At 52.3% G+C, this 27,717-nt stretch overlaps 1 protein-coding gene across 3 annotated transcripts in view; it reads right to left on the bottom strand.

The window, feature by feature from the left end:
- Atp2a3 (ATPase, Ca++ transporting, ubiquitous) overlaps window positions 1–21,940 on the bottom strand; it is a 31,875-nt gene extending 9,935 nt beyond the window's left edge. For all 3 annotated transcript variants that reach the window (NM_001163337.1, NM_016745.3, NM_001163336.1), the window contains exons 1-16: window positions 21,638–21,940; window positions 12,496–12,513; window positions 12,179–12,261; window positions 10,860–10,964; window positions 10,568–10,706; window positions 10,207–10,287; window positions 10,030–10,115; window positions 7,459–7,923; window positions 5,883–5,971; window positions 5,662–5,764; window positions 4,762–4,893; window positions 4,304–4,429; window positions 2,764–2,982; window positions 2,335–2,670; window positions 1,161–1,381; window positions 283–485 (exon numbers count right to left, since the gene is read on the bottom strand). In NM_001163337.1, the coding sequence (NP_001156809.1) occupies window positions 283–485; window positions 1,161–1,381; window positions 2,335–2,670; window positions 2,764–2,982; window positions 4,304–4,429; window positions 4,762–4,893; window positions 5,662–5,764; window positions 5,883–5,971; window positions 7,459–7,923; window positions 10,030–10,115; window positions 10,207–10,287; window positions 10,568–10,706; window positions 10,860–10,964; window positions 12,179–12,261; window positions 12,496–12,513; window positions 21,638–21,755 (2,524 nt within the window). In that variant the 5' untranslated portion in view covers window positions 21,756–21,940. The remainder of the gene's footprint in view (window positions 1–282; window positions 486–1,160; window positions 1,382–2,334; window positions 2,671–2,763; window positions 2,983–4,303; window positions 4,430–4,761; window positions 4,894–5,661; window positions 5,765–5,882; window positions 5,972–7,458; window positions 7,924–10,029; window positions 10,116–10,206; window positions 10,288–10,567; window positions 10,707–10,859; window positions 10,965–12,178; window positions 12,262–12,495; window positions 12,514–21,637) is intronic.
- Window positions 21,941–27,717: the final 5,777 nt, after the last annotated feature.

The raw sequence follows: 27,717 nt of genomic DNA, 5'->3' as shown, positions 1-27,717 counted from the left end.
GGATACCAACAGGAGGATCACTGGAGCTTGTTGGCCAGTCAGCCTAACCCTCCCCCAGCCCCCACCCTCCAAAAAGGGCAAGCTCCAGGTTAGTGAGAGACCTTATCTGAAGGAGAAAAGGTAGAAGCTGATAGACCAGACCACGGCCCAGATCCAGCCATAGGCTGTGCCTAGTCTTTTCAGTCACGTGAGCCCACAGAGTCTATTAGCAGATGTTGGCTGAGTTGCATTATCTGCAGCCTGCAAACCTAGGATGCCCCTGAAGGCTGGAGCCCCGCTCACCTCCAATAGCCAAATAGCGGAAAAAAAGCCAGCCACTGATGAGGGCCTCACGGGGATTCCGAGGCGGCTTCTCCATGATATCCAGATCTGGTGGGTTGAAGCCAAGGGCTGTGGCCGGTAAGCCATCTGTTACCAGGTTCACCCAGAGCAGCTGCACAGGGATCAGAGCTTCGGGCAGGCCCAGAATTGCTGTGAGGAAGATGCTAAAACCAGAGTCACGGGCTCTAGCCCAGGCAGGCCAGCTACCACTAGAGGGTCCAGCTCCAGGTCTTACCCGAGGCTGAAGGAGGGGCCCTCCTCAGCTTCCTCTGCAGCCCAAGAGTGAGGGACATGAGGATAACAGGACTACCAAGGACAGGTGGGTGTATGCACACATACCACATGCCCAAGTATCAGAGATGTGCAAACACCCAACACCTGTCACACATAAACACAAGCAATCACCCATGTGCTGGCCCAAAAGTGCGAAGATGCAGAATCCACATGCATTGAGTACATGTGAATTCACACATCCAACAGGCATCTCTCCCATGCAAACAGAAATGTGAACATAAGCACACTCTGTTATACATCCTGTTTGTGTTTATATTCAACAGTGCATGAGAGCACACACACATTCCTAAGCATAGACCTCTCACCTGAACACACTATACATACACACACATATCAGTGCATGCATACATGTAGACACCCTGTTGCCCTGTGGTGAAGTTGCTTCTCCAGTCTTATGGGTCTCAACGGAAGAAGCTATGAAGAGGAAGACCATGGCTTGGGGGGGGGGGGTTGTAGAGGATGCTGGATTGTACCACAGGGGTGGCCCCCTCAGGGACAGAGCTGGTTGGTACAGGGGCTTGGGAGGAGGGAGCACGGAGCCTCACCAGACAACCTCGCCAACATTGGAGGAGATGAGGTAGCGGATGAACTGCTTCATGTTGTTGTAGATGGCCCTGCCCTCTTCTACTGCAGCCACAATGGAGGCAAAGTTGTCATCGGACAGCACCATCTCTGCTGCTGACTTGGCCACAGCAGTGCCTGAGCCCATGGCGATGCCGATCTCTGCCTTCTTCAGGGCTGGTGCATCATTCACCCCATCGCCAGTCTGTGGGCCGGGCCAGGTAGGACACACCTGAGAGACTTGCCTACGTCCTCTTACCCCAAGCAATCCTAGTGTTAGGGGATGTCCCCAAGGTCTCAGACACAGGGACAGAGGAAATGTGGTGGGATCAAATGAGCTTTGAGAGTAAGCCTGTAGTCCCAGCCACTCATAAAACAGGGGCAGGACAATCACAAGTTCAAGATCAGCTTGAAGCCTGTATTGAAATGAAAATGGAGAGAGAGAGAGAGAGAGAGAGAGAGAGAGAGAGAAGAGAGAGAGGATGATCTTATAAATTGGTTTGACAATGAGATTAATGTAGGCTAGGGTGAATGGACAAGATCAATCCTAGGTCTACAGATGATGATGAGGCAGGGGTAGGGATGAGGTGGACCAACTCTGAGGACAGGTGTGAGACTCAGGTTCGATATGGAGTCGATCATGAGACTGAGATTGTGGGGAAAGCTGAAGTCAATCCAGAGACGAGGTAATGGTTATGGCCCAAACTAAGGGCTAGCTTTCTCAGATACATATGGGAGTCAAGGTGAAGGACAAGTTCTAGACAGAACTCAGGCTGAAGGTAAAATCACAAATTAAAATAGAGGTTGGAGTCAAGGTCACTGTCCTTATGATCAGTGACATCATCATCAAGTTTGGAAGCCAGATTGGAGACCAGGTCAAGATTGACGTCAGCATAAAGAACTGAACAGTACAGGGGAATCAGAGTCAGTGTCTGTGATCAGTTCTGGACCAGGTCAACATTCAAACACATGTCAGGATTAAGCTTAATGTAAACAATAAGAGGCTCAAAGGGCTGGGGGGTCACCTCAATGGTAAAGCACGTGATTAACAAAAACATTTGAAGATCAAGGTCAGTGTAGAGTCAAGGTTGACAGCAAGACTAGGTTACAGCTGTAATCAAATTAAGCATCTCCCAGGCTCTGCCCCCGTAGCCTCACCATGGCAGTGATCTCATTAAAGGACTGTAGGTTCTCCACGATTCGAGACTTATGTGCGGGTTCCACTCGGGCAAAGCACCGGGCAGTGCGACAAGCCTGGCGCTGCTGCTCTGGGCTGAGGTCATCAAACTCACGGCCCGTGTAGGCCTTGCCCAACACATCCTCCGTGTCCCCAAAGATGCCAAGTCGGCGGCAGATGGCCACAGCTGTCCCTTTGTTGTCCCCTGTGATCATGACCACTCGAATGCCAGCCCGGGAACAGCGTGTGATACAAGCAGCCACCTCTGGTCTCGGTGGGTCTAACATGCCCACGCAGCCCACGAAGGTCAGGTCTGTCTGTGGGGAGGAGGCAGAGGCAAGCACAACCTGAGTCTATCCTTGCCCTCTTGTGTGCCCAGCCACTGCAGGAACCCGGCTCTCAGCACCCACCTCGTACTGTACAAACCGGCTGCAGTCATCTAGATGCATGTCCTCCTTCCTTGGGGGTGTGTCCCTGGTGGCCAAGGCTAAGCAGCGCAGTGTGTCAGAGCCTGAGCCCCAGTCCCGGATCTTGGCCAGGATATGCTCTCTGGAAGTGGTGCTCAGGGGTGCTGTTCGGCTGCCCACTCGGACTGAGCTACAGCGCTCAATTACACTCTCAGGAGCTCCCTGCAGAGGGAAGGAAAGGAGTCAACTCTACACAGCCAGGTCCCTGGCCTTCCTTGCCACTCCATAGAGAAAACTGCAAGCCACTACGGACAGATGAAGGCCGACAAAGAGAGCACACGGAAGGGAAGAACCAACCATTCTTTGTAAGTTCAAAGGGGGAACCTGGTGCACCTCACTGTGAGAAAAGCAGCCGGGCAGGCAAGGTCACAGCCGACCACCAGTGGTCTCCCGTCTCTACCAGCCCACAAATGAGAAGGCTTGCTACAACATTTGCATGTCTGGGTGGGATCAGCATCTCTCATGGGAACCTGTGTCTCCTCCCTGCTTGCCTGGTAACAATGGGATTCTCATTCTGTGCAGCAGGGAGGCATGTTAAGTGCCACTTGAAAGAGGACATGCAGTGTGGCAGGTGTGACCCTGGCAAGGTAGCTTTGGTGGAGGGGTGACTGATTCCTCAGTTTCATCAGGGGCTCACCTTGGACCTCACCTGGGTCTAGGATTGCTTTCTGGCTAACCCATCAGTGACATCTTCCTATCCTGTAGCCTAAAAACCCAGGGGCTACCTTCTCGGAATGGCCAGGGTTCCCAGGATAGAAGTTCTGTCCTTTTACAGGGACTAACACCTTCACTTTAGGACCAAGCTAGGGATGGGATCCTTCTGTCAGGTTTGAAAGTGGCTCTGGAAGGCTGGGTTGAGACCTGCTCCTTCCCCTGCTTAGGTCTCGGCTTCCCAAGAGTAGCAACCAGATCACCACCAACCATCTGAGGCAAAAGGGCTTCTGAGACATTCTAGTGCAACTTTGTCATTCCCATAGGGCACCTCTCTGTGGAGAGGAGCACCAGTGGCCCCAGAGTCCTGTGATAAGGCAGTGTGGTCCCTTCACCACTGGATGCTGTTCTCAGGTCCCCATGGCATGCTGGCCACTCTCACTCCACAGCATCACATTACCAATGGGCCTCACGGCTCCCTGATCTTCCCTGGGGCTGCACTCTGGGGGCTTTGGTTGTTTTTTTGTTTATCTGTTTTTCCTTTCTATTCTTTTTTACACGGGGTCTCTCACGCAGCCCAAGTTTATGAACTCAAACTCACCAATTCTCTTATCTCTACTTCCTCAAGTGCTGAGATTATAAGCATACATCACTTGGTTTACATTGTTCTGGGGAACAAACTCATGGCCTCTTGTACTCTAGGCAAATAATCAACCAACTGAGCTAAGCTCCCTTGGGTATTTTAGAGACTGAAGGCCAGATTGCCTCCCACCTACCCCACTCCACTCCCCAAATCCCAAGAGTTACCCCAGGTTACACAGGCAGACCTCACCTTCACAAACATCTTGCTGCCCTGGACCTTGGGGTCAGCACGAGTAGGTGTGCAGTACACGGACATAGACTTCCGGTCCCGGGAGAACTCCAGGGTGAACTCTTTCCGCATGAGTTGCTTGATGACCTGCAGGGTCCAGGCATAAAGGACAGAGCTGACAACTCTTGCCTGCTCCTCACTAGACGCTCAATAAGACTCTTCTTCCCGGTGACCTACACTCCATACTTCTCTGACTCTGGCATTCAAGGCTCCCACCAAAATGTGTGCACTTCCCATCTGGAAGCCTGTATGCACAGCCAGCCTTTTCCTCTCTCTGCTCCACAGATTCATCCTGCAAGGTGCCCCAGGTCCTCTATCCTTCCTTGAAGCCTCCCCAAACCTATGCCTTTCTCTTTCACATCTCCAGACACCCCAGAACCCCTGGCTATGCAGCCATGGCTAAGGCCCGTTCTACTCACTGAGTTGCAGGCGCCAGCACGCTCCACCCGCGACAGTCCTTTCAGGTCTGTGTCAAACACATTCATCTTCTCTACCAGGCAAGTCAGGGCGGTCTCTGTGGCCTCTCCTACCTTCTCATACACACCCTTGGCCTGGAGGATCACAGTGCACAGGATATGAAGGCTTCCTGCTGTCTCTACTTATTTTGAGATGGGAGCTTGCTATATACTCAGGATGGCCTCAGATTCACAACTGACTCTCCAGCCTCAAGTGGAGAATTGAGGCTCCCAAGTGCTGGAATTATATGAGTACATCTACACCCCACCCCCACCCCCACCCCCAGGTCCTGTGTTGTAACCTTCTGTGCTGCTGTCTACAGAGAACATCTTTGGGAGAGCTAAGGCGGCTACACCAGTCCTCTGCACAAACCCTTCAGTGGCTGCCTGCTTGCCCTTGGCTGAGCATGGAAGCTGACCTGGCCTGGCTTAGTGTTCCCGGAAGGCAGGAGCATCCTCCCATATGTTTCATTCCCCTGCTCCAGACACACAAATGATATTCAATGTGTGTCACAGCTAGATTTTGCAGAGCCTTCCCCATGCTACGCTTTCTACTTTAAAGTCCACTCATGCCCTGTCCACCACCCAATGTCTCCCCAAAGCATCCCTGGCCTTCCAGCCGCTTACAAGGCAGCCTCTCACTCCTACCTGAAGAGACCCGGGGGTCAAGGATACAGAAACAATCTGAGCAGAATGAAGAGGGTTGGAAGTAAGGGTGTCCAGGGGTGATCATGTTCTTGGAACATGGCCCACTGAAGCAGCTAAGACCACCAACCAGAAATAATGAGACTCTGGGCAAAGGAAAAAGGTGACGTGTCCTGAGAAATGGAACCTGGGGAGGTTATGTAAAGAGTGGACGCAAACCTCATTGTAGTCCAGCGCAGAATCATTGCAGAGGGCACAGATGGTGGCGAGCTCCACTAGCCCATCAAACTGCCCACAGCGCACAGGCTGCTCCCCTTGCCTCCTGCAGAGAGTGAAAGATCAGCACAGGGCCTAGCCCCGCCCCCAAGGAAACCGCTCCTTAGGGCCCCTTTGGTAGCTCCGCCCACTTGATCCCACCTTGGCCTCGCTCCCGCACTCACACTTCGCCCTCTGGGGTGTACGTGGTACCCGAAATGGTGAATTCATGCAAACGACAGGTGCCTGCCTCTGCTTCAGCCACCACGAACATCTGCGAGCACAAAAGTGGGCTCAGGTTAATGGAAGTCTGACCCAGGAGGATATCTGAGGCAGTTGAGGGGAATCACCGAAGGGTCTTTCTTCTCCACTAGGCTGAAAGAGTGAGTGTAGGGTCCAGACTAGGCACCTGAGATGCGGCTCTGCCCAGAGGCACCAGGCTCTCAGTGTCCATTTGCTCGGGACTCCTGAGGGTTTTGTGGCCCATTTTTCAGTGCCTGAGACCACTGCCAACACGAGAGGTCCCTGGTTGAGCAGGATACCTGAGCACTTGTTCACCTCTTTGTGCAGCCCTTTTTAATTGTTTAAGGTTCATTTCTCCACCAGTGACATAGGGAGAAAGTGGGCCCAGAACCTGGCTGAACAAAAACTTCTCTACCTTCAAGGAAGAAACACGCATCTTGCTCTGAGATAGTTTCCTCCCATCCAGAGATGACCCCAGAGAATGACTCTCTGCTCAGAGCCAGTCCCTACCTGCCCTTTCCCCCATCAGGACAGTCCATTTCCTGGTCCATCAGCCAGCTGAGACCGATTTATTGCAGCTCATTCTCAAGCCAGTGACCAGTCTAGCACCCTGAGGTACTCCGTGCCATCCCTTCCTTCTTGTCCTCTCTGTTCTGGGACAGTCTTCTAACAAGCAGGATCCATTACCCAGCATGCTCAGCCACTGGCACTTCCCCATACCATGCTCGGATCTTTATTTGAGTCAAGGAACACAGAACCGGTAAAATCCTGCTAGGATTTAGTCAGAGGACGCAGGCCAGCAGACCTTGCTCATGCCTCTCTCCTATGCCAGGCTCTGGTGGAATTCCATGGGGCTGTAATGTCTCGAGTCCTGAGCCAGTTCCTAGGGCCTACTAGGCAGACTGTGAGAGCAGAGGCAGGAGAAGCCTGGGGCAGGATGAGCACCTGGGGAGGTGTGAAACCCACAACAGTCACCATTTTCCCAGCTCTCCAGGCTGAGCTAGAATGGACCTCTGTCCCCTGGAATTCCAGCCAGAATCCCTGAACACATGGACAGTGGACCCGGGATGTGGGATCAAGTGCCCAGGAATAAATAATTGCTGCCCTATAGTCCTTCCTAGGTCACTGGAGCCAGCCTATCTGGTGACAGGCATCAGGTGTACAGACAAGCCAGAGCAGGATAGAATCTGGGTCCAATGACATGAGGGCTGCACTTGACTTGCTCTTGGATCCTTAAGGTAGTCACCTGGCAGGGCTCAGATGTAGGTTTCAGATGAGGAGACTAAGGTCCAAGACTGGAAATGACCTGCCCTGGATACCGCAGTGACACAGAGACTCAGGGATATAGCAAGGCAAGCACTGATGCAGTGTTTATACACATGGAAGACCTCATCTGCTGCTCCCCACTGCCAACTGGGAGACGGAGCACAGGTTCTCCATCCTTTACCCCTCAAAAAGGTCAGGCAGCCCAACATTACCTGACTCCAGCAGGCCCCACCCACCCCAGCTGCCACTCACCCTGCAGACAGACATCTGATTGGTGGTGAGCGTCCCCGTCTTGTCAGAGCAGATGACCGAGGTGCAGCCCAGCGTCTCCACAGAAGGCAGGCTCCGCACAATGGCATTCTTACGTGCCATACGTCTTGTGCCCAGGGCCAGGCATGTAGTGATGACTGCTGGGAGACCCTCGGGGATAGCAGCCACAGCCAGGGCCACAGCGATCTTGAAGTAGTAGACTGCACCACGGAGCCAGGATCCACCGTGGGCCGGGTCAGCAAAGTGGCCGATGTTGATGACCCACACAGCCACACAGATCACAGAGATGGCATGGGACAGCTGCCTCCCAAATTCATCCAGCTTGCGCTGCAATGGCGTCCGCTCAGGCTCCACAGCCGCCATCTGGCTCCGAATCTTGCCCAGCTCTGTCTGCAGGCCTGTAGCCACAGCCACACCCAGGGCTTTGCCTGATGCAATATTGGTGCCCTGACCAGAGAAGGACAAAGTCGTTTGCTTGGCCTCTGGCCAGGGCCTGGAATCCCTGACTTCAAACCAGAGCAGGCTCTTCTGTGTGGTCAGTCTTTCTAGACTTATGCAGTGTGGTATTTATTGGACGTTGGTCAATGAAGACAAGAATTTAAAGGGTCTCCACATGTCCTGGGCTTAGCATAGTGCCCAGCACAAAGGAGGCTCCAGGTCTGATATCAGCCATGTGTCTCAAGCCCAACCCATGCAACCCATCAAAATAGGACTCATAAAAAGTCACTATGGCCACACAGGAAAGAGTGTGGCTGACAATGATCTCAGGCAAGTAGTTTACAAATATTTACTCAAGAGTCTACAAAACCTGAGGCTTGCCACTCACATTTCCAAGGCCCTGGGCAAAAAACTCAACCCCTAGTATAGAGGACAGGTAGCCTTGTACTGCAGTGCCCTGTTCTTCAAAATGCCCGTATGGAGGCCCAAGATGGAGTCTCCTTAGTGGCTGCCTGGTGCTCCTTTGGATGGATGTGGAGATGGTAAGAGCTCAGGTGTTAGTGGCAGGTAACCCTGCCTTTCCTTCACGCAGAGCAACGCATCCTTACCCTGCTAGCTAACCACAACTAAAGCAAAGACCCACAGCAAGCCACAGACACCCCTATGTGTGTCACACCTCCCTCCCCATTCATAGCAGCTCATCTGCCCTGAACTCAGGCAGGGCTCTTGGGAGGAGCTCTGAGGACCCATGGTGTTCACTTCCAAGGGTGCTCCTCAGCCCCCTATGCCTTGGTGTGCTGGAACACGGTCTAGCTGAATTGTAGCTCCCTCTGTCACTTCTGTTACCCTCTCCGCCCGGGAATATTTCAACTAAATGACTTAAGGCACTGACCCTCTCCAGTTGGAGGCACAGTGTCCTAGCAGGAAAGAGAAATCCCTAAGGCCTGGATGTCTGAGCTCACACCTCAACTCTGTTGCTCATTCACTGTGACCTTGGGCAACTGCCTTAACCTCTCCCAGCCTGTTTCCTTGCTGGGAAATATAGATAACAAGATACAGACAGCCTGATTTCAAGCTTGTTGTATAGCTTAAATAAGCTATCAAGTTTAAAGGGCTTAGATGAATGCCAAGCAGGCAGGGCTCAGAAAACACAAACATTATGATTACTATAAATTTGCACTTGTTACCAATAACCAAGAGGTCCATTGCTACAGGACTTTGAAAATGTAATATATATATATATATATATATACATACCAGGCATGGTGGTGCATGCCTCTAATTCCAGCATTCAGAGGCAGATGGATCTCTGAGTTAGAGGCTAACTGGTCTACATAGGGAGTTCTAGGCAACAGTATGTGTATGTATGTGTACGTGTATGTGTGTATGTATATGTATATATATATATATATATATGTATATATATATATATATATACACACACACACATACATATACACATATACACAGAGCTGTATAGTAAGATCCTGTCACAAAAAAAAAACTAAATAAAAATACATTTTAAAAAGTGACAAACAAGGGCTGGTGAGCTGGCTCAGTGGGTAAGAGCAGACTGCTCTTCCGAAGGTCCTGAGTTCAAATCCCAGCAACCACATCACATGATGGCTCACAACCACCTGTAATGAGATCTGACACCCTCTTCTGGTGCGTCTGAAGACAGCTACAGTGTACTTATTTATAATAATAAATCTTTGAGCTGGAGTGAGCAGAGACTGAGCGAGTGGGGTTGACCAGAGCAAGTAGAGGTCCTAAATTCAATTTCCAAAATTCACGTGAAGGCTCACAACCATCTGTACAGCTACAGTGTGCACTCATATACAATGAATAAATTAATCTTTTTTTAAAAAGTGACAAACAAAAAAAATGCATTACATTTGTTTTTGGTTTATATGTGTGGCAGGTGAGCATGCATATGCCACCATGTGAGTGGGGAGGTTGGGGACAACCTGTGGGAGTCAGTTATCCCCTTTCAACCTGTGAGCCCTGGGATCAGGCTTGGTGGTAAGCACCTTTATCAGCTGAGCCATCGCACCACGGCTCCTATGGGACTAGTTTTACTTTCCAGGCTGAGCTCCAAGCATCCCCAAAACTTACAGAAAATAGCATGTTCTTCTTGTCCTGGTTCACGGCTCGGGGGTCTGGAATGGCATCTGTGTGCTTCGTCACAGACACGGATTCCCCTGATTGCAGGATGAGATATGAGAAGCTCCCCCTGGAGACAAGCCCATCACCTGGCCCCGCCACCACTTTACCTGAGCCCTTGGGGCTCACCTGTCAGGATGGACTGGTCCACTCGAAGTGTGGTGGACTTGATCTCGATGAGACGGAGGTCAGCGGGTACCTTGTCTCCCACTGTACAGGGAGAACAGCAGGGCTGAGAGTGGTCAGGAGCCCTAGCCCCAGCAAAGCCAAGAAGGCTTTCAGAGACAAGGCTCCACCAGAGGTGGAGTCCTGAGCTATGTATGATCCTTCAGGCAGACCCCAGCCACTCTGGCCACATTCTCTCGATCTGTCCAACAGGGTTTAGGGAGGTTCTAACAGTCACTCCTCTGAAGTTCAAGATGGAAGCAAAGAGAGAAACAAGGCTCCCTGGAGTCACGTAGTGAAAAAAGAAGGACTTGGACATACCCACCTGCCACTTCCACAATGTCCCCAGGGACGATGTCCCTGGCTCGGATCCTCTGTACACCCTTGCGGTCAGACCGGATCACCTTACCCATCTCAGGCTCATACTCCTTCAAGGCCTCAATTGCACTCTCTGCGTTGCGTTCCTGTGGGATAGAAGCGAGCAGGTGGTCCCCCTTTGCTGTCTTAGGAGACCTCCCCTTGAGAGTAAAACTCTTGTAGCCTAAGATCGATTTGAAAGTAAGAAGCCCACCTGCTGATGGGAGACCCCAGAGCCAGCCCACCCTGACTCCTCCCACCTGCCACACTCCCACGATCGCATTGGCCACGAGAATTAGCATGATGACCAGGGGCTCCACGAAGGCCGTTGTGGTCTCCTCACCCTCCTCGAACCAGGCCAGGACCTGCAGGGTCAGAGCTGTTAGTCCAACTGTGTTAGGAGCTCTCCCCCCCCACCCCCCCGAGTGAGCCCCTTGACTTTTAGTCTCTGAATTCTGTCTATTCCCCTGGGGCCTTAGAGAGATAACCTTGGTGGAAGAAGAATGCCCACCTTACAGATGTGATGGACACAGCCCTCATCCCAACCAAACCAGCCTCTGAGGGGGCAGAGGCAGCTGGAGACCCCTCCCTGTCTTCTCTGATTTTCACTATGGTACTCAATTGGCAACCCCAGATACTCCTGGGAACATGTTAGAACCAAAGTTCTCAGCCCAGCCCAGATAGACTGAACAGAAATCACTAACAAGCCTTCATGATTTTGGTGAGTGTTCAGGTTCAGGGTCCTCCATTCAGAGGAACATTATTCCCACTACAGAATCTAAGCCTTAATGAGACTCAGATCAAGTCCCTCATCCACCTCTTGGCCCAACTGGAGCCTTGTCACCTCCCTTGAAAGCCCTCAGTACTTCCTTCTGTTCTTTGAAGGGTAGAGGCATCCCTTCAGCTTTGCCATTTTAGACATCTGCATGCATGGGTTTGTTTTTCTTTTGTAAGGATTTCAGTTTTCACAAGGACAGTGACCAGGACAGCCACCACCACTGCACAGGAAGAACCAGTCCCAGCCAGTACCATGGGGCTCCACACTCTGAGGTTTCCTCCCCAGAAGGAGGAACAGGAATCATACCTGCCCATCTTGCATTAGCCTTGTGCTCAGTCATGGAAGACATTGTCTCCCTCCCTACCTCCAATTCTGAACCCAGGAACTGTGGTCCAGAAGGGCTCTCTAGACAGCAAGAATGAGAAACGCACAAAGAAAGAAAAGCCAAGGTAGAGGGTAAAGGCTGTTTGAGGAACTCAAAAAGAGACCAAGGGCCTTTAAACAGACATCTAGCAATGTCTGGAGACACACTGGACACATCACTGGGAGGTAATGCTGGTACCTGATAGGGAGGCCAGGATGCTCAGTGTATCAGACCATCCCCACCCCCACCTAGAACCACCTGGTTCAAATGTCAAGGGTGCTGAGGCTGACCTATAAATGATCTATAAATGGATTAGAGGAATTTAGGTGGGAGCCAGGGGAGCAGGAGTGTCCATGACTGAGAGGAGAGTAGCCTATGGCCCTGAGAACTGTCAGGACCTGCCTCACCTCACAGGATGGCAGGGAGGGGTTACTTACAAAGGAAACCAGAGCTGCCAGCAGCAGGATGCGCACCAAGAGGTCCTCAAACTGCTCCACCACCAGCTCCCACAGGGATTTCCCTGGAATAGGAGAGAGTGAGGCCCAGGTCCCTGGCCATCTCCCCTCTACCCCCATCACCCTCTCCACTCACACCTAGGAACTTTTAGGGACCCTCTCCCTGTTAGAGGAAAAGTCCGAAGTCCTGAAGGGCTCAGCTGAGGGTTCAAGACATCTCTCTGGGATGGGGTGTCACAGCCTGAAGGTGTCTAGCTCAAGGGTTTCATAGCCTGCAGCCTCCCCGACCCATGCCTCACCTTCCTCGGTCGGGAGCTCTGCAGGATCCAGGCAGCCATGAGAACAGGAAGAGACAGGAGAAGACTGGTTACTAGTAGGATCTTCCAGCGTCTGGAAGCCCCTCCCGTGGAGCCCACTGGGCCCACCACAGTGTCTAATGTGTCCTCTCAGCTCTGAGGTTACAGAATCAACGTTCAAACTCAAGGGCTATCCTTTATCCCACCCAGCTCTGTTAAGTGGTCCAATGTGGCCTGGCTCACCTTAGGATGAGCCCAGAAGGGGAGGGGACTTCCAGCCCGCCCCCTTTCACAGAAGAGAAACTGAGGCCTGGAGAAGAGAAAGAGTCCAAGGTCACCGAGTCCACAGTTCTTGAGACATCATCGAGTGGATCTTCCTTGTATGGTTGCCAGCCCTGGCCGGAACTGCCCTGCCTTAACAGGTTCTTGGAGCTCATCTGACTCTGTTCCTCATAATGCCCAGAAAAAGGCCATCTTAAAACCCAACCCACCCATCCTCCCTGGACACCCCTAGCTTTTCTAAACACCTGACAAACTCAAGGAAGATGGCCCTCACGTGTCCAGTCCCACACAGCACTGTGAAGAACCCTGTCTCTAAGCACCAGTAGCACCTGCCTCAGCTTACTGGCCAAACTTCTTTTAAAAGTTAATTTTTAATTTTTATTTTATTTGCTATGTGTAAGAATGTTGCAAGTGTACCACATCCATGACTGGTGCCCAAGGAGGCCAGAAGAGGGCGTCAGATTCCCTGGAACTAGAAGTACAGACAGTTGTGTGCTGAGAACTGAACCTGGATCCCCTGCAAGAGCAGCCAGTGTTTTTTAACTGCTGAGCCATCTTTCCAGCACCCCTGCCGAACTTCTTCACCACCTACAATTCTTAAATTAATTTTATGCCAGCTGTAAAATGACTGGCTGGCTGCTTTGGGTACCTGGGAACCTAAGCTTTTCCCAACAGCCTCTGACAGAGCCATGTGGAGGTGCCAGGGCTTTTTCACATATATAAGGGCCAGGGATTGGAGTGGGACAAGCAGCTGGAACAAAGTTCCACACCAAGTCTGTGTCTGTGACTGTGTCTGTGTCTGCGTACAGGTGGCAGAGGCTAGACCCCAGAGCTAGGGCTCTGAGGGACTCCCCTCTTTGGCAGAGTCCTTCTCCAGATGAAGCTGTCTGAAGCCCCCATGTGATCAATCTTTCTGAACTTGACTCCTTCAGTCCTTGACAAATCAAAGGTTAGCAGCCTCCTCCGCAGCACCCAGGACCCATCCGTACTGCAGACTCTGAGACTCCCATCCTCTCCGTTCTGTTTCCTGACCATGGCCCAGTTCCTCACATCTGTCCACATGTTCTTGGCCCACAGACTTCTTTTTCCTGTGGGAACTCTTCCCAGACCGTGCACAGGGGAGGTTTAGGGTCTGCACCTGTCAGCTGAACCAGGGACAGCAGCAAGCAGCCAGTGGCCCTCAGGGATCCAAGAGGGAAACATATAACCTAAAAATACACTTTCTAGCATTTTCTCTAAAGTCCTATTTTAGGCAATGGCTGACATTTTCCACGGAAAATGTAATCTCCAGTGTCCTGCATTGAGATTAAAATCAAACAGACTTTCCCTTCTGATCTATTTAGCTGAAGTGAACAGGAAAGGCAGGGGGGAATCCAGGCCCAGTTTCTGGGCCAGTCCTTCAATGGAGCAGAGTCCCTTAGAGGTCATTTTATCCATGCCCCTGCATCAAACAAAGCAGTGCCCACCTCACAGCACATATCAGCAGCTTCTACTGGGCTCTACCCAGGAGTCTCTCGCCTTACTAAGGCTCATGGCCAAGAGAAGGGCTGTCAGTCTGATCTAACTTTCTCATGCTGTTTCTTTAGTCTTTTGCTGTGAGGCAAACCCCTCCCCTCAACCCCCACCGCTGCCCCAGGATGCCATGCTCCTTGTGACATACATTGGTCAGGATCAGTCCTGGGGTACATGGTACACACACCAATTCTAGTCTTCAGGTTGCTTTCTGCCCGCCCTAGGGCATCTCTCCAGATTCCCTTTTCTCCTTGTCCACTGGATCCCCCCTCCTCTGGTTCCCTGAAGCACAGTGACCCACACTCTTTTTGTTTGGTTGGTTGGTTGGTTTGTTTGGTTTGTTTTGGTTTTTGGAGACAGGGTTTCTCTGTGTAGCCCTGGCTGTCCTGGAACTCACTCTGTAGACCAGGCTGGCCTCGAACTCAGAAATCAGCCTGCCTCTGCCTCCCAAGTGCTGGGAGTAAAGGCGTGCGCCACCACTGCCCGGCGACCCACACTCTTTAAAGTCACCACATTTCTCCATATACTTCTGTTCCCCCACCCCACCCCCATGCACACATACACACATGCACACATACACACATGCACACATACACACATGCACACATACACACATGCACACATACACACACACCCTCAAGGTAACTGCACTCCTCAGCCCAGAAGAGCTTCTAAAAAAAGGATGTGTGTTAGTTCCCAGTTGACAGACTAAGTTTTCAGTGCAAGACTCTCTAGGGGGGATCACTGTCCCGTAGACTGTTCTGTGAAGATGAATGGAGTCTCTGTCCATTCTGGAACAACAGTCCCTGGCCAGGTGTGAACATTGAGCTCTGGGAATGTGGATAATGTGGCTGAGGGTGACATTTCTAATTTTATTGACTTAACTCATTTAAACTGAGGGTCAGCATCCTACCCAATGCTGTCATGGGGGTGGGATACTGACCCTTCACTATAGTGGGGTAACCCACAAGTCAGGGTGTGGTTTGTCATCCTGTATTATAGATACCCAACCTGCCACCCTACACAGCAGGGAGTGAGCCTCTGTCCTCTCAGGCCACTGAGGGGGTTGTGTTTGGAGTTGCTTTCTTGTTAAGTTTGCTTATGAGATAGGGTCTCACTCTGTATAGCCCAGGGTCCTGGGAGCTCATGACCTACCTGCATCAGTCTCCCAAGTGCTAGGATTCCAGATGTGGACCACTGTACCTGGCTAGCTACTGAGATTTGGGCGTTGTTAATGCAATGCCTGGTCTCTACTGTTATAACTAGGCATTCTCCAACCACTCCCAGGAAGGCTCGGCTAGCTCAGTGGTCAGGGGGAAGGCCATGCCATTCCCTGCCCAGGGCACAAAGAATTTTAACCGGCGAGCAACTGAGTCCCACTGGAAAGATGGAGTCTCCACAGCTACCAGGAAGGGCTACCGGGACAATTACTATCAATGACAGACTCCCCATTTACTATGACCAAGCAGGTAGCCTTACCACACTTTGTCCAGAGGATAAACAGAAAGACCGATGTGCAGCCTGCAAGGTACCCTGCATATCCAGTCCAGTAGCCAGCACTGAGCATACCAGCTGCCTTGCTACCCTTTTCCCTGTGTCATTCTCTAGGATTCTTATTCAGCTTGAGGAGACACTAATGTCATTCCTGTCACAGCTCCTGAGCACAGACAGGCTGCGATGCAACTTCATGATCAGAGCTGGGTAGTATCAGGGGATATTTCTTCACCCAGGCCATCTGACCCTCAGCATCTGCTCTGGGCCTCCTGTGGTAACTCCTAGGCAGTCCGGCCTTCTTTTCCCTGGTCCCTTAACTTCTCAGTCAAGGCCACCTGAAAGACCTTGGGATCTTGCATATTTACTTCGATGCCCCTTTCCTTTGTAGCGAGCTCAGATCCATCTGTCCAAATCACCTGCTCCCAGAGGGTCTGCTGTCTTTACAGGTAGGGTTTTGGGGGCCACAACATCCTGCCCATTCAAGTCTGGTCTGCTTCAAACTCTAAATTCCACTAAGACCCTGGTGGACCTGATTCTCTATTTCACAGGAGTAAGTTCCAGGGTCACAGAGGAAGCCCAGGTCTGGAAGAGTCCCCATCGAGGAGAAAGATGCTGGCTCTCCTACCTGTCCCCAACTGATCCTGAAGACTGATGCACTGCCAGGCCTGCCTTGGTACAGACATCCTATTTGCAAATAGAGGGATGCCTGCCCTGTCCCGCACAGTGCTGACAGCTACACAGAACAAAGGCAGTAACTCGGTAGGATCCTATCCCCACTCTATCCCTGAGTCTCACACTCTCACACAAAGAGACTCAGAACATGGAATTTGGTCCCAAGGGCACGAGTTCAAATCTTGCTCTAATTCGTGTTGTGCCGAAATCCCTGGCAAGCCCCATGGGCCGTGTCTGTTTCCCCATCTGCACAAAGGCTGTCATGATAGGAATGGCTCTTGAGTCTGACTGAAGTCTTGGTGATTGGCCAAAAACTCCTGAATGGACGTAGCACAGTCACCAGACATCAACATACTGACAGTTATCCAAAGGTCAGCGCCACAGCAGTCTCCAGCACCCAGAACAGCGCCTGGCACACAGCGTGGAGCCCTTCCTCTGTTCTGTTTGGAACTTAAGAACCTAAGATCAGGCTCTGAGTCTCCCGCTGATCTTCCCCACCTGTCCCAGTGTCGCCCCTATCTGAGGTGCTTGTTTCTCTACAACCAAGCAAGAGGCCCCATGAGGGCTACCACCTTCTGTTTCCCTCCATACACTTTCTCATCACCTCATCAAGACTCTAAGAAGGCAGGGGCCCTCTCACCCTACCCTTGTTAGTACACCACTCTCTGGCCAGGAGTAGTACTGGGCTTCTAGCCACCAAGGCAGGCTGAGCCACCCCTAGAGCCACACTGCCACCACCCCATCCCCACCCGCCCCCAGGGCCATTGTTTATTTAGTTGCTTAGGCCAGGGCGTGGGCCTACTGCCCATACCCAGGAGGGTGCAGCGCCAGGTACACCACTGTGCTGCCCCCCACTACCAGCACCCCCCCCCACGCTCCACACACCACCTGCTCCTCTAATTTCCCCCTCCGACTCCTTCCTTCTCTCAACACTGAAAACTGGAATTTCGGCTTCTAAATGTCAGTTCCAGCTGGGAGAGGCGGGCACTCACCAAGGTCTTCCTCCAAGGCAAATTTACAGAGCAATTAAATCGTCACTTGCAGAGGCAGGGAGAGGTTCTAGCTCTGCAGGGCCCGCCCAACCCACCTGGCTCTGTCCTGTCTCCAGGGTCCACCTAGAGTGGATAGCCTGGCCTGGCTCTGAGGGGACCTGTGAGGGACCAAGGGTGAGATGGCTCCTGTGCTGCAGAGGGCACCCCAGCCTACCCGGAGCTGGTGGCGACGGGCTTGTCAACCCGTGTGTCTTGTCGTATCACTGGGCAGACCCCACCCTGCTCAGGGTAAACAGGAGTGAGAGGTTCTGATGGGGCCGGACTGACACAGTAGCTTGGCAGCCCTCAGTAAGGAGCCAGGAGATATGACAACTAGGGTGAAGCCCACAATGGCTGCAGGCAACATAGCACCCAGCAGAGGCAGTTTCAACACTGAGAGGCGCTTAGGAGATGGGTTGGTTGGGGGTGGGGGGCGGTCATATCTCTGCTATTCTGAAGACACTGGGACCCAGAAAGGGCAAGTATGCCAGAAGTTAGCCAGAGTGTGAGGCCACACCTGCCCTGTCCTTATTATCTTGTTTCTGGGGGTCATGTATATAGGTTTCCCGTTCTGGTGATAACTAGGGCCTGGGCTGAAGGCAGAAAACAAGGTCATAGCTGAGGCACTGTTGAGTTCTGGGATTTTGCCCAACCCAACATTCTCAGCTCTCCAGGGTCCCCAAGGGTGGATGTTTGTGTCAGGATGAGCCTAGCACTATCTAGTCTCCAGCCTTGGCCTAGGCTGAGATCATACAGACGTCAGACGGCTTCTAAGCATCCAACGATGCCGAACTTGACTTGAAAATAGGTAAAAAACAAACAAACAAACAAACAAACAAACAAGGTGAGAAATAAGAGGAACTTTCCCATCAACTCAGCCCAGGTCAAATGCAGGCCTGGACACCACTGGCTAGGCGTCAGAAGTGGGCAGGTTGAATGCTACAACCCCGTGGACAGCAGCTTAGCCAGAGCCCCTAAAAGCATAAACACTCCTGTTTTGCTCGACCCTTCCATTAGGAGCTTGTCCTGGAATGTCACTCATGGTGGAGACATGATATGGGGACAGAAGGCTCCTGGCAATGCCACAAAGGCCGCAACCACCCAGCAGCCCAGGAAGTAGGGTGAAGAAACTGCAGCCAGCCGCACTGAGACCCTGTGAAGCTACAAGAAGCTCAGAGGGGCTCTTGGCATGAGGACCAGCACACCCAGGCCACCTCCTTTTCTGTAAAACAACAACAAACAAAACAAAACAAAACAAAAAAAACCCAAACAAACAAAAACCCTGGATCCTAGTGCCCCTCCTCAGCCCCCCCCCCATGTGTATCCATGGGGAGGCCTTACTGTATACTTTTTGATCTCTTTTATTAAAAATAAAATAAAATAAATTTAGGATTAGGGGTATAGCTCAGTGGTTAGAAGGTTTGCCTGGTGTGTGCAAGGCCCTGGGTCAATCCTGAGCACCAGTAAAAACAACATCAATCAAGCTGAGACTGGTGGCACAAGACTCAGGAGACTGAAGCAAGACCACAAGTTTCAGGGTTGCAGAGCTACTAAGGCTGGCGTGTTTCCATGTGTGTCGGACCTCCTGGCTGGTCTGTTTCATAGGTGTTTGAGGCTTCTACCTAGCTTTGAGGTTTTTCTCAGGGAAGGAAGGGGGGAGTTGGGAGGGAGAGACTCCCCAGTGCCCCCACCATTTCTCCACCCCAAGCAGAATTTGCAAACTTGGAGGACTTAAGCAAATGACTTCCTTGTGGTTTCCAGCATTAACGACCTTGCAGGTGTGTAGCTGCCCAGGGTAGGGGGGAACACTAGTCCCTAGGGTGTCCCCTTTGCCTGCATACCCTGCCCATCCTATCACCCAGCTTCTGGCCCAGAGCTCAGCCCCACCTCCTAGCTACAAGGCAGGATGACTGTATGTAAGTGGCCACAAACAACCCTGACATGGGCTCTACTGTCGCCTCATAACAAGGAAGCCACCGCAGGGTGTCCAAGTGGCTTGTTTAGGACAGAGCAGAGTTAGAGCTTTCACTCCTATCTGCTCCACTCCAGAGGCTGAGCAGAGACTGGAAGACACCCAAGCCCCTCCACCCCCACTCCCCAACCCCAACACACAAGCGGAGAGCAGGAGTCAGGGAGAGACAGCTGGTTCCCCTCTGCTCACCTGACAACTTCCAGAGCCCTGGACAGCTTCCTGAGAAACAAGCCAGTGATGGGAGGGGCCCGAAGGTCGGAGGCCCAAAAGAAGCAGCAATAGTTGCTGCCCACACAACCCTAACATCTAGCACAGGTGCCAGCCCTGGAGGACAGAAACTGTGGCTGCCTGATACAGACAGGAAAAACTAAAGAGAGGCCCCAGGACCAAGCCCACCACCAACTGTGACCTTGGCAAGATACTTAAGCTTCTAGTGTCTCATTCACCTCCTTGGTGAGACGGGGAGACAAAGTCCTTACTTCAGAGCTGTTTGGAAGAAGAAATGAGCTAATTGATGAGAAGTTCTGAGAGCTGCTTCTGACACGAAGCAGTTACTCAATGAAGTCAGAGCTTTTACTAGTAACAGCATCAATGCAGAGGCACCTGAAACACCCCTGCCAGTGTTTTCTGCCTGCTCTGTCACATGCCAAGCCAGTATCCTCTCCCATCATCAAACACATACCTACACACCTGAGATCCCCTCACCACGGCACAAGGGAGCTGGGGGCTCCCTCTCTCCCAGTTATCTCTTCTGAACCAATGAAGGCATGAGCCAGAAAAAAGAGTGAACTAGGCCAGAGCCCTCCAGGGACAAGCTCAGTGTGACCTGGGACAGAACTAAAGGCTGAGCCTCCAACATCATATGGGAACCAAGGACCACAGTAACATCAAGTAGGCTGCAGACCCCAGACCCGCCTTCCCCTCCCTCAGGGTTGAAACGGACCCTGCTACCCCTGTCTTTCTTCAGAAAAAGGGCACCCTTACTGCCAAGTCATTAATGGGGGATATTAAATAATATTTATCTCCTAGTTCCTCCCACAGCTCAACTAAATATAGCAACTAATTTTTTTTGAAAAAGGATTTCTGCTCCAGAAAGATAATATTTACATAAGAGGTGGTTTTCATAAACCAATACAAACCCAAAGCATCCCTTCTGACAGCTCTTCCTACTTCCCAGACTGCCTGGAGCAGAGGGACACCCAGGCCAGAGCATGGTTCCTCTGGTACCTGGCAACTCTCAAGGGTGAGGGGCTCTCCAAAAAGATAGAAGTTTGGAGTGGTTGGGCTCTCTCTCTCTCTCTCTCTCTCTCTCTCTCTCTCTCTCTCTCTCTCTCTCTCTCTCTCTCTCTTCCTCCCTCCCTCCCTCCCTCTCTCCCCCTCCCCCCTTTCCTTCAAGCTTACAGGTGCTGTGGCCCTGAGCCAGGAGTGACAGGAGGACATTGCAGGGAACCTCTGATGTCCACACTACACGCTCCTAACAATGTGTGGGGCTCATCTAGACGGGGTCTACTGGCACTGGCCAGGCAAGACTTTGGACAGGAAGGAGAATCCCATGCTCCTTGACAGAGGGGAGGAAGCCATGCCTCTAGTAAACTGAAAGAGTACGTGGGCTACCTCGGTCCCCAGAGATGGGGCAGGCACCATTCCAGATCACCAGCTGGGGAAAAGACTCCTCCAGACCTCCGACCTGCCCCTCCAAGAAGGTGGGTCTTTGCCTCAGCAGTTCAAACCCACATCAACTCCCGGCAGCCACATCCGCTTGGGGTTGCAGAAAGAGGAAGACCTGGGACTGGGGTTAAGAGCACCAAAGCTGACAGCTGACAGGCTGCACCGTCTTGGGCGCCTTAGTGAACCTTCCGGGGAGACATCGGAACCCCCTGATAGGTTGGGCCTCGGAGTCGCTGGCTAGAGGGCCTCAAGCGTCTGCACTTGCAGGGTGTCCGCAGATCGCACAGCAGGTGCGGGCATCCAGTAAGGCTCTGGGATAAAATGGGCTAAGGATTGCAGGGGTGCATCGAGATGGGGAGTGGAGAGCCAAATCCTGCCTCCTCTTCCCCCGAAGGAGACCGGGAGGCCCCACCAGGTGCCCCACGCGCATTTGCAGAGGCTTACTGAGCCCGGCTTCCTGCCGAGTCAGGAGGGGACAACCGGTCCCCACTGCAGGGCAGGAACCCACGCTCACCGTTGGGGCCGTAACGCTCCCGCGCGTCGGTCACCTGCTCCAGGCTCAAGCCGCCCTCGGCTGTCACCGAGAAGCGACGCAGCACGTCGGCAGCGGAGAGCAGGTGCGCCTCCTCCATGCTGCCTGCCCGGCCGTCCGCGACGTCCAGGTCGCTTCTCCTCAAGGCTACTGTGTGGAGTGCTGCGAGCTTGGGGCGGGGCGGGCCCCTCGGGAGGCCATGACCACGCTGGGACCTTCCCCGACGGCAGTGGCTATGGCAGCCCGGGCCCGCGCCAGGATGCTGTGCCCGGGGCTCCGTCCTCTGGGCGGGGCGGCGCGGGACCCGCCCTGCACCCACACCCCTTCCGGCCGCAATAGCAGCCGCCGCCCCGCCCCGCCGAGGGTGGCGGGGGACCGAGTATGCTACCCTCCTGTCCACATACTGAAGCTAGAGCCAGGGAGCCTCGAACTCGGTCTGCAAAGCTGGGGGACCTACTGCTTTCATGTCGCCGCCTCTCTGTGTCCTAGGAGCTCGAGGGTGTTTGTGGTTGTGTCCGGGGGTGTTGCAAATTGCAGTTGTCCGTTTAGTGGCACCCCACTTCCCAGCTCCACCTCTGCACAGAGTCTGGCGGGAAGCCGATGCAGTGCACTGGGGGTCTCTTGCGGAAGAAACAACCTGATGCTTTCTTTCCTCTAGTGCTGAATGTGTGCGCCTTACACGTTCCCAAAGGTCCTGCGACGAGTGTCATTCTTCATACACTCGCATCTCTAAGACCCCAAAAATGGCCCAGTGGGGAAGGAAGGTAAAAAGTACCAGGCTGTTACCTACCAGTCCAGCGTCCCCAACAGGTGAATGGTGCGGTGGGGATTCAGAGAGATCCCCGGGAACTCGAGCGAGGCAGAGGGGTTCCTTGCTTAGGGTGCCTGGCGGGGACTGACCCTGACCGAGGGAGGGACAGGGGAAACTCCCCTATATCAGCACTGTCAGGGAGTGCCAAAGGGTTGCAGGCCTGCGGAGGTGGAAGGCAGAGACCACTCACCTTCCAAAAGGGGGAGCCAAGAGAACAGCTGATCTCATCCCCACTCCTTGGCTCTTGGTTAAGTGCAGCCGCGGAATCACCAAGGCTGCCAGGGTAGTTCCTACCTTTTTGCACCTGGGTCCCAAAGCACCCGTGCACTCTGAAGCTTCCGGCCTGCCTGAGCATGGGCACCCCAGAGTCGAGTATTTTTATCCTGTTTCCACCCCTCTATGCTTTCCAAATATTGACTGGTGAGGACAGGGACAGATTGGGCCTTTTAGTGGCTTTGGAAAGGCTGTCCAGACTCTATGACATCAGCTGGGTCTCAGCTGCTGTAGGGATAAAGGAATGTTACTTTTATGGCCGTGTCTCCTTCCAGCTGACATTTTAGTTGTTTACTTGGGATTTTTCTAAGACGAGGTCTTGTTATGTAGTCCAGGCTTTCTTCAAAGTCTTGGCCATCCTCCTGCCTCAGCTTCCAGAGTGCTAGGATTACAAGTTATGCTACCATACTCTGACATTTTAAGCTTCAACTCCAACATCTCCAGGTATCTTCCTCCTTCCCTTTCCCTCTGACCAGGACAGGACACAGACAGCCTCTCTTCATTTGTAAGTTGCTAGGAAACTTGGTAGGACTCTGCTGGAGACAGAGCCACCCAGGGATACTTTCCCACTGGAGACCTCCCTCCCCGACACATGGAGATATAGACATTCAAGCAGCAATCACCCTGCACCCTCCCAAGCACACACATCCTGGGGGCTTATACCTCCTCTGCCAACCTCAGGGGACATCAGCCCTAGCCTCTCCCACTTTTCCCATCCCACAGCTGTGAGTTGGCTTTGCTAGAAGACAGCCCCAGGCCTGACTGTTTGCTTTGGCAGCCCCACCCCTTTCTCCAGACCACTCCACCCTCTCTTCAAACTCTATGAGCAGAGCAAGATGGTGGCTCCTACCTGGCAGGTGAATATACCTGTCAGCATGCCCACCTGCCTGGCTGTCCTCATCAGGACTTCTGAGTACCCCTCCAAACTTGCCCAAGTCCCACACAGTCAATTCACGTTCCCTGTCCATCACTTCTGTGTTCTTAATTATGTACCTGCCTCCGCCTAGATGACAGCTCAAGGCTAGGTCACGAGCAGGCTGTCCAAAGGGCATGTCTCTTCTCCCTACTTCCTCACAGCTCCAGGCCTACCTAGCCCCAGAGCTTCTGAACTCTCTCACAGGGTAGATGGTGGCCATTCGCCAGCAGAATCTTGCCTGGCTACCTCAAGTGAGGACAGTCAGGAGGAGGCAGGTGTTCCTTGGGAAGGTTTGGGTGTCGCAAGCTGTCACAAGATGTTTGAATTAAATGTGGAAAACTTCAGCCTCGTGTCTGGATGGAGACCCAGTCCCAGCACAGCTGCATCATGGAAGCAGGAAATGGCAGCCTGGAAGATAGATGGGGTGGTGGTGGTGGGTACAGATTTAGACATCAATCCTTGATTAGACTGGTCCTTACCCTCAAGGCTTTTAGGCAATGAGAAATAGGGTCAGATTTGCCTTCTAAAAAAAATCTTCCATGGAGCTAATCTGGGGAAGTGATGGAATGGGGGGCTGGATGGGGGGGGGGGAGGAAGAGTTTCTGGTTTCAGCTTGCTCAGTAAGGGGTAAGGGTCAGGCTAAGGAGAAGGGCAACAGGGTGAGGTAGAAAAAGGAGTCACTGTGGGGATTAGGAGCCTGAGGTGCTCCAGGGGTGTTAAGCCACCTGTATACATCCCAACACACACACACACACACACACACACACACACACACACACACACACACACACAAAGGGGAAGAGAAGTAGGACAGGCTCAACCATTCAGAACAGGGTGAACTCAGCCAAGCAGAGTCTCTCCTGACAGTATAAGCCTTAGGCCAAAGCTCCAACCAGGAGGGGACCAGAGTTCATTAGGGTTTCAAACTCAGTGCTGTGTCTGGTGGAAGAGCAGGGTAGCAAAGATAAGTCAAGAGCAGGAGAAAGAGTGAGCTAAGGTACAGAGAGTGGGGAGAAGAGAGAGTGGGGAGGGAGAGAGGGAGGGAAGGAGAGTGGGGGAAGGGAGGGAAAGAGGGGGAGGGAGAGGGTAGAAGAGGGAGAAAGAGAGCAGGGGAGGGAGAGAGTAAGAGAGGGGGAGTGGGAAAGAGAGGGATAGTGGGGGAGGGAGGGATAGTAGGGGAGGGAGAGAGTGGGAGAAGGAGGGATAGTGGGGGGGTGAGAGTTGGGGAGGGAGTTTCCACCCTGTCACAGGGTCTGGGATGATGTCCCTCTATAGATGTGCCTGTATTTGAACAAATTTCTGGAGATTTGTAGTTTTTTTTTCTTTTTTTGTTTGTTTGTTTTGTTGATTGGTTTGCTCTTTGGAGACAAGGTTTCTCTGTGTAGCCCAGGCTGTTCTGGAACTCACTCTGCAGACCAGGCTCACCTCAAACTCAGAGATCCATCTGCCTCTGCCTCCTAAGGGCTGGGATTAAAGGCATGGGCCCCTATCTCCTCCCCCAATGCTCCCAGCCTAGTTTGGTTTTGGGGGCAAGCTGTGTATGACTAGAAAGAAGTCCAGCTCCAGGTCGTCTCAGCTGTGTGGCCTTGGGTTAGGTGTTTCTCTGAACCTCACTTTGCTCAAGGGTAATTGTCAGGGTAAGGCAACTGCCACAACAGAGTCAGCCCAAGATAAGTCAGGTCAGGGCTACAGTCTACAAAGGTTTACTTCTAATGGTGTAGAGCATGCAGCTGACTGAACACTTGGCAGGGTGGTGATACTGAGACCCAAACTCTTTCCTTTTGTGGCTCTGCTTTCTTCACTGTGGCAGCAAGGTCACCACATGAGCTCCATGGAGCCAGGGAGGGAGGAAGAACATGGCTCCAGCCATAGGAGGTTTCTGTGAGCCTGTCCTGGGGAGTGATGATGTCATTTCCCCTTACGTTCTGCAGGCTGTCATTCAGTCACATGGCCCCACCTGACTGCAAGAGGAGCTGGGCAATGTAGTGTATCTAAGCTTAGAAAGAAGGAGGAAGAAGAGGAGGAGGAGGACAAGGTAATGGGATTCCATTTCCTGCATCCTGGGAGTGGGCCATTGTGTCCACGGGTGGCTGAGAACATTACCTTGCAGCATTCTGTCTTCCTCAGCTGTCATCCTCGGAGCTTTCCCGCCCCACTCTCTGGCTTCTCTAGAGACGATCCTGTTTCTGAGATCTACAAGGCCAGTGTGTGACTATCTCAGAAAATGAGACAGCCTGTAGTTCTCTGCCCACAAAGACTGGTTGTCTCAGAAGTAGCATTGACCAGAACACAGCCAACCAGATCTATTGACTTCGATTTTTGTTAAAACATTGGGGAAATATTTTTATTCTATTATCTACCGATTGCTGGTAGCCATCTTGTCACCTCAAGGATAACATTTGGATATCAGAGGGGAATGGCAGTGCAGACAGGCTCATAGCTCACGGTTCAGGAAATCTGAGGCAACAGGATTGGGAGTTTGAGGTTAGCAGAGTTATATGAATTGAGATGAAGAGGAGGCAGAAGAAGAGAAAGAGGGAGAGGGGGCCACAGCGAAAGGAGATGGCTTATTTCTCGACTGAGAAGCACTTGCCTGGCATGTGCTAAGGCCTGCTTAGTTTGTTTTTCAAGACAGGATTTCTCTGTGTATTGTTGTAGACCAGGCTGGCCTCGAACTCAAAGAGATCCACCTGCCTCTACCTCCTGAGTTTGTGAGCCACTCCTGCCCAGCTAAAGCCCAGCTTTGGTTCCCGGTGCTACAAAGAGTTGATTAACGAAGAGATGGGTTTCTGATAGAGCCATAAGAACACCGTGATCTGCCTCAGCTCACTCTGTCTTTTCACTCAAACCAGTCAATAAAATCCCAACTAGGGGTCTTTGAGGTTTCTGCTATCGGGAAGTAGGAGACAGGCTTCGGTAACATCGGAGGCAAAACATTGGGTTGGGAGCCAGGGTGTGTTCGGTAGAGTCTGAGGTTAATGGGAAATGCAGAGGGACCTGTGGTGCCCATTGCTGCATAACTCCCATGGAGGGAGGGGGATAGAAAATATGCTTCCTGAGGAGAAAGGCCTTCCACATAATCCTGTGTCTGGCACTGGGGCCACAGTCCAGCACCCTAATTTTTCTTAGATGCATAGAATAGCCCTGCCTTCCCCGCAGAGACCCAGACTTTTGACCTGAGATGGGAAGGAGCCTGCATATGAGGCAGGGATGTGTCTGCCATCAAAATCACTGGGGAGGACCTGCACTAAGGGCACTGCACTAAATTCTTTTTACAGTTGCTGCGTTTCATCCTGGCGGGTAGTGCATTCCTTTAGTCCCTGAACTCAAGAGGCTGGGGCAGGGGGTTCTTGAGTTCAAGGCCAGCCCAGCTATGTCTTCTAAAACCCAAACAAAGCAAAATACTCACACCTCATGTGTCCTCATTCTCACTGCTGAGCACTGATCTGAGTCTATTGTCGTTTTGTTTTGTTTTGTTTTGTTTTGTTTTGTTTTGTTTTGTTTTGTTTTGTTTTGTTTTGTTGAGACAAGGTTTCACTGTGTGGCCCAGGCTGTCCTGGAACTTACTCTGTAGCCCAGGTTGGCCTCAAACACAGAGCTCTACCAGCCTCTGCTGGGGTTAGAGGCTGCTAGGTCTTATCCAGAAGGCATGCATAGAATAGCAGCTGTCCACTGTGGAGACACATGTTACTTGTCCTAGAGGGAAACACATGTCACCTACTGGGCTTAAGGAATGGGCTTGGACAGAGAGAGAAGCACTGGAGGTCCCGAGGCCAGCCCAGGACACATGCATTTTGTGCCATCTGGACTTTTTGGCATTTTGTGCCTCTTCCCCTTGTATCTAGACTGACCCTGCAGTGGCCATGCTGCTAACTCCTTAAGGCAACTTCCTGTCCTTACCCTCTTATCTCCCCAGCCAGACCGAGGACAGGAAGTTGTCCTCTCTCTCCAGAGGTACCCCTGGACCTCAGGAAGAGTGCGTAGCATGTCATGAGAGGGTGGGCCTACTTCTAAAGTCCTCATCTCCCTTTCCTGCTGCAACCACGGCTCTTCCTAAAGCAG

The sequence above is a fragment of the Mus musculus genome, chromosome 11 (genome assembly GCF_000001635.26).
Source record: "Mus musculus strain C57BL/6J chromosome 11, GRCm38.p6 C57BL/6J".
NCBI lineage: Eukaryota > Metazoa > Chordata > Mammalia > Rodentia > Muridae > Mus > Mus musculus.
Note: the sequence above shows the minus strand (reverse complement) of the source record. Positions and strands in the feature narration are given on the sequence as shown.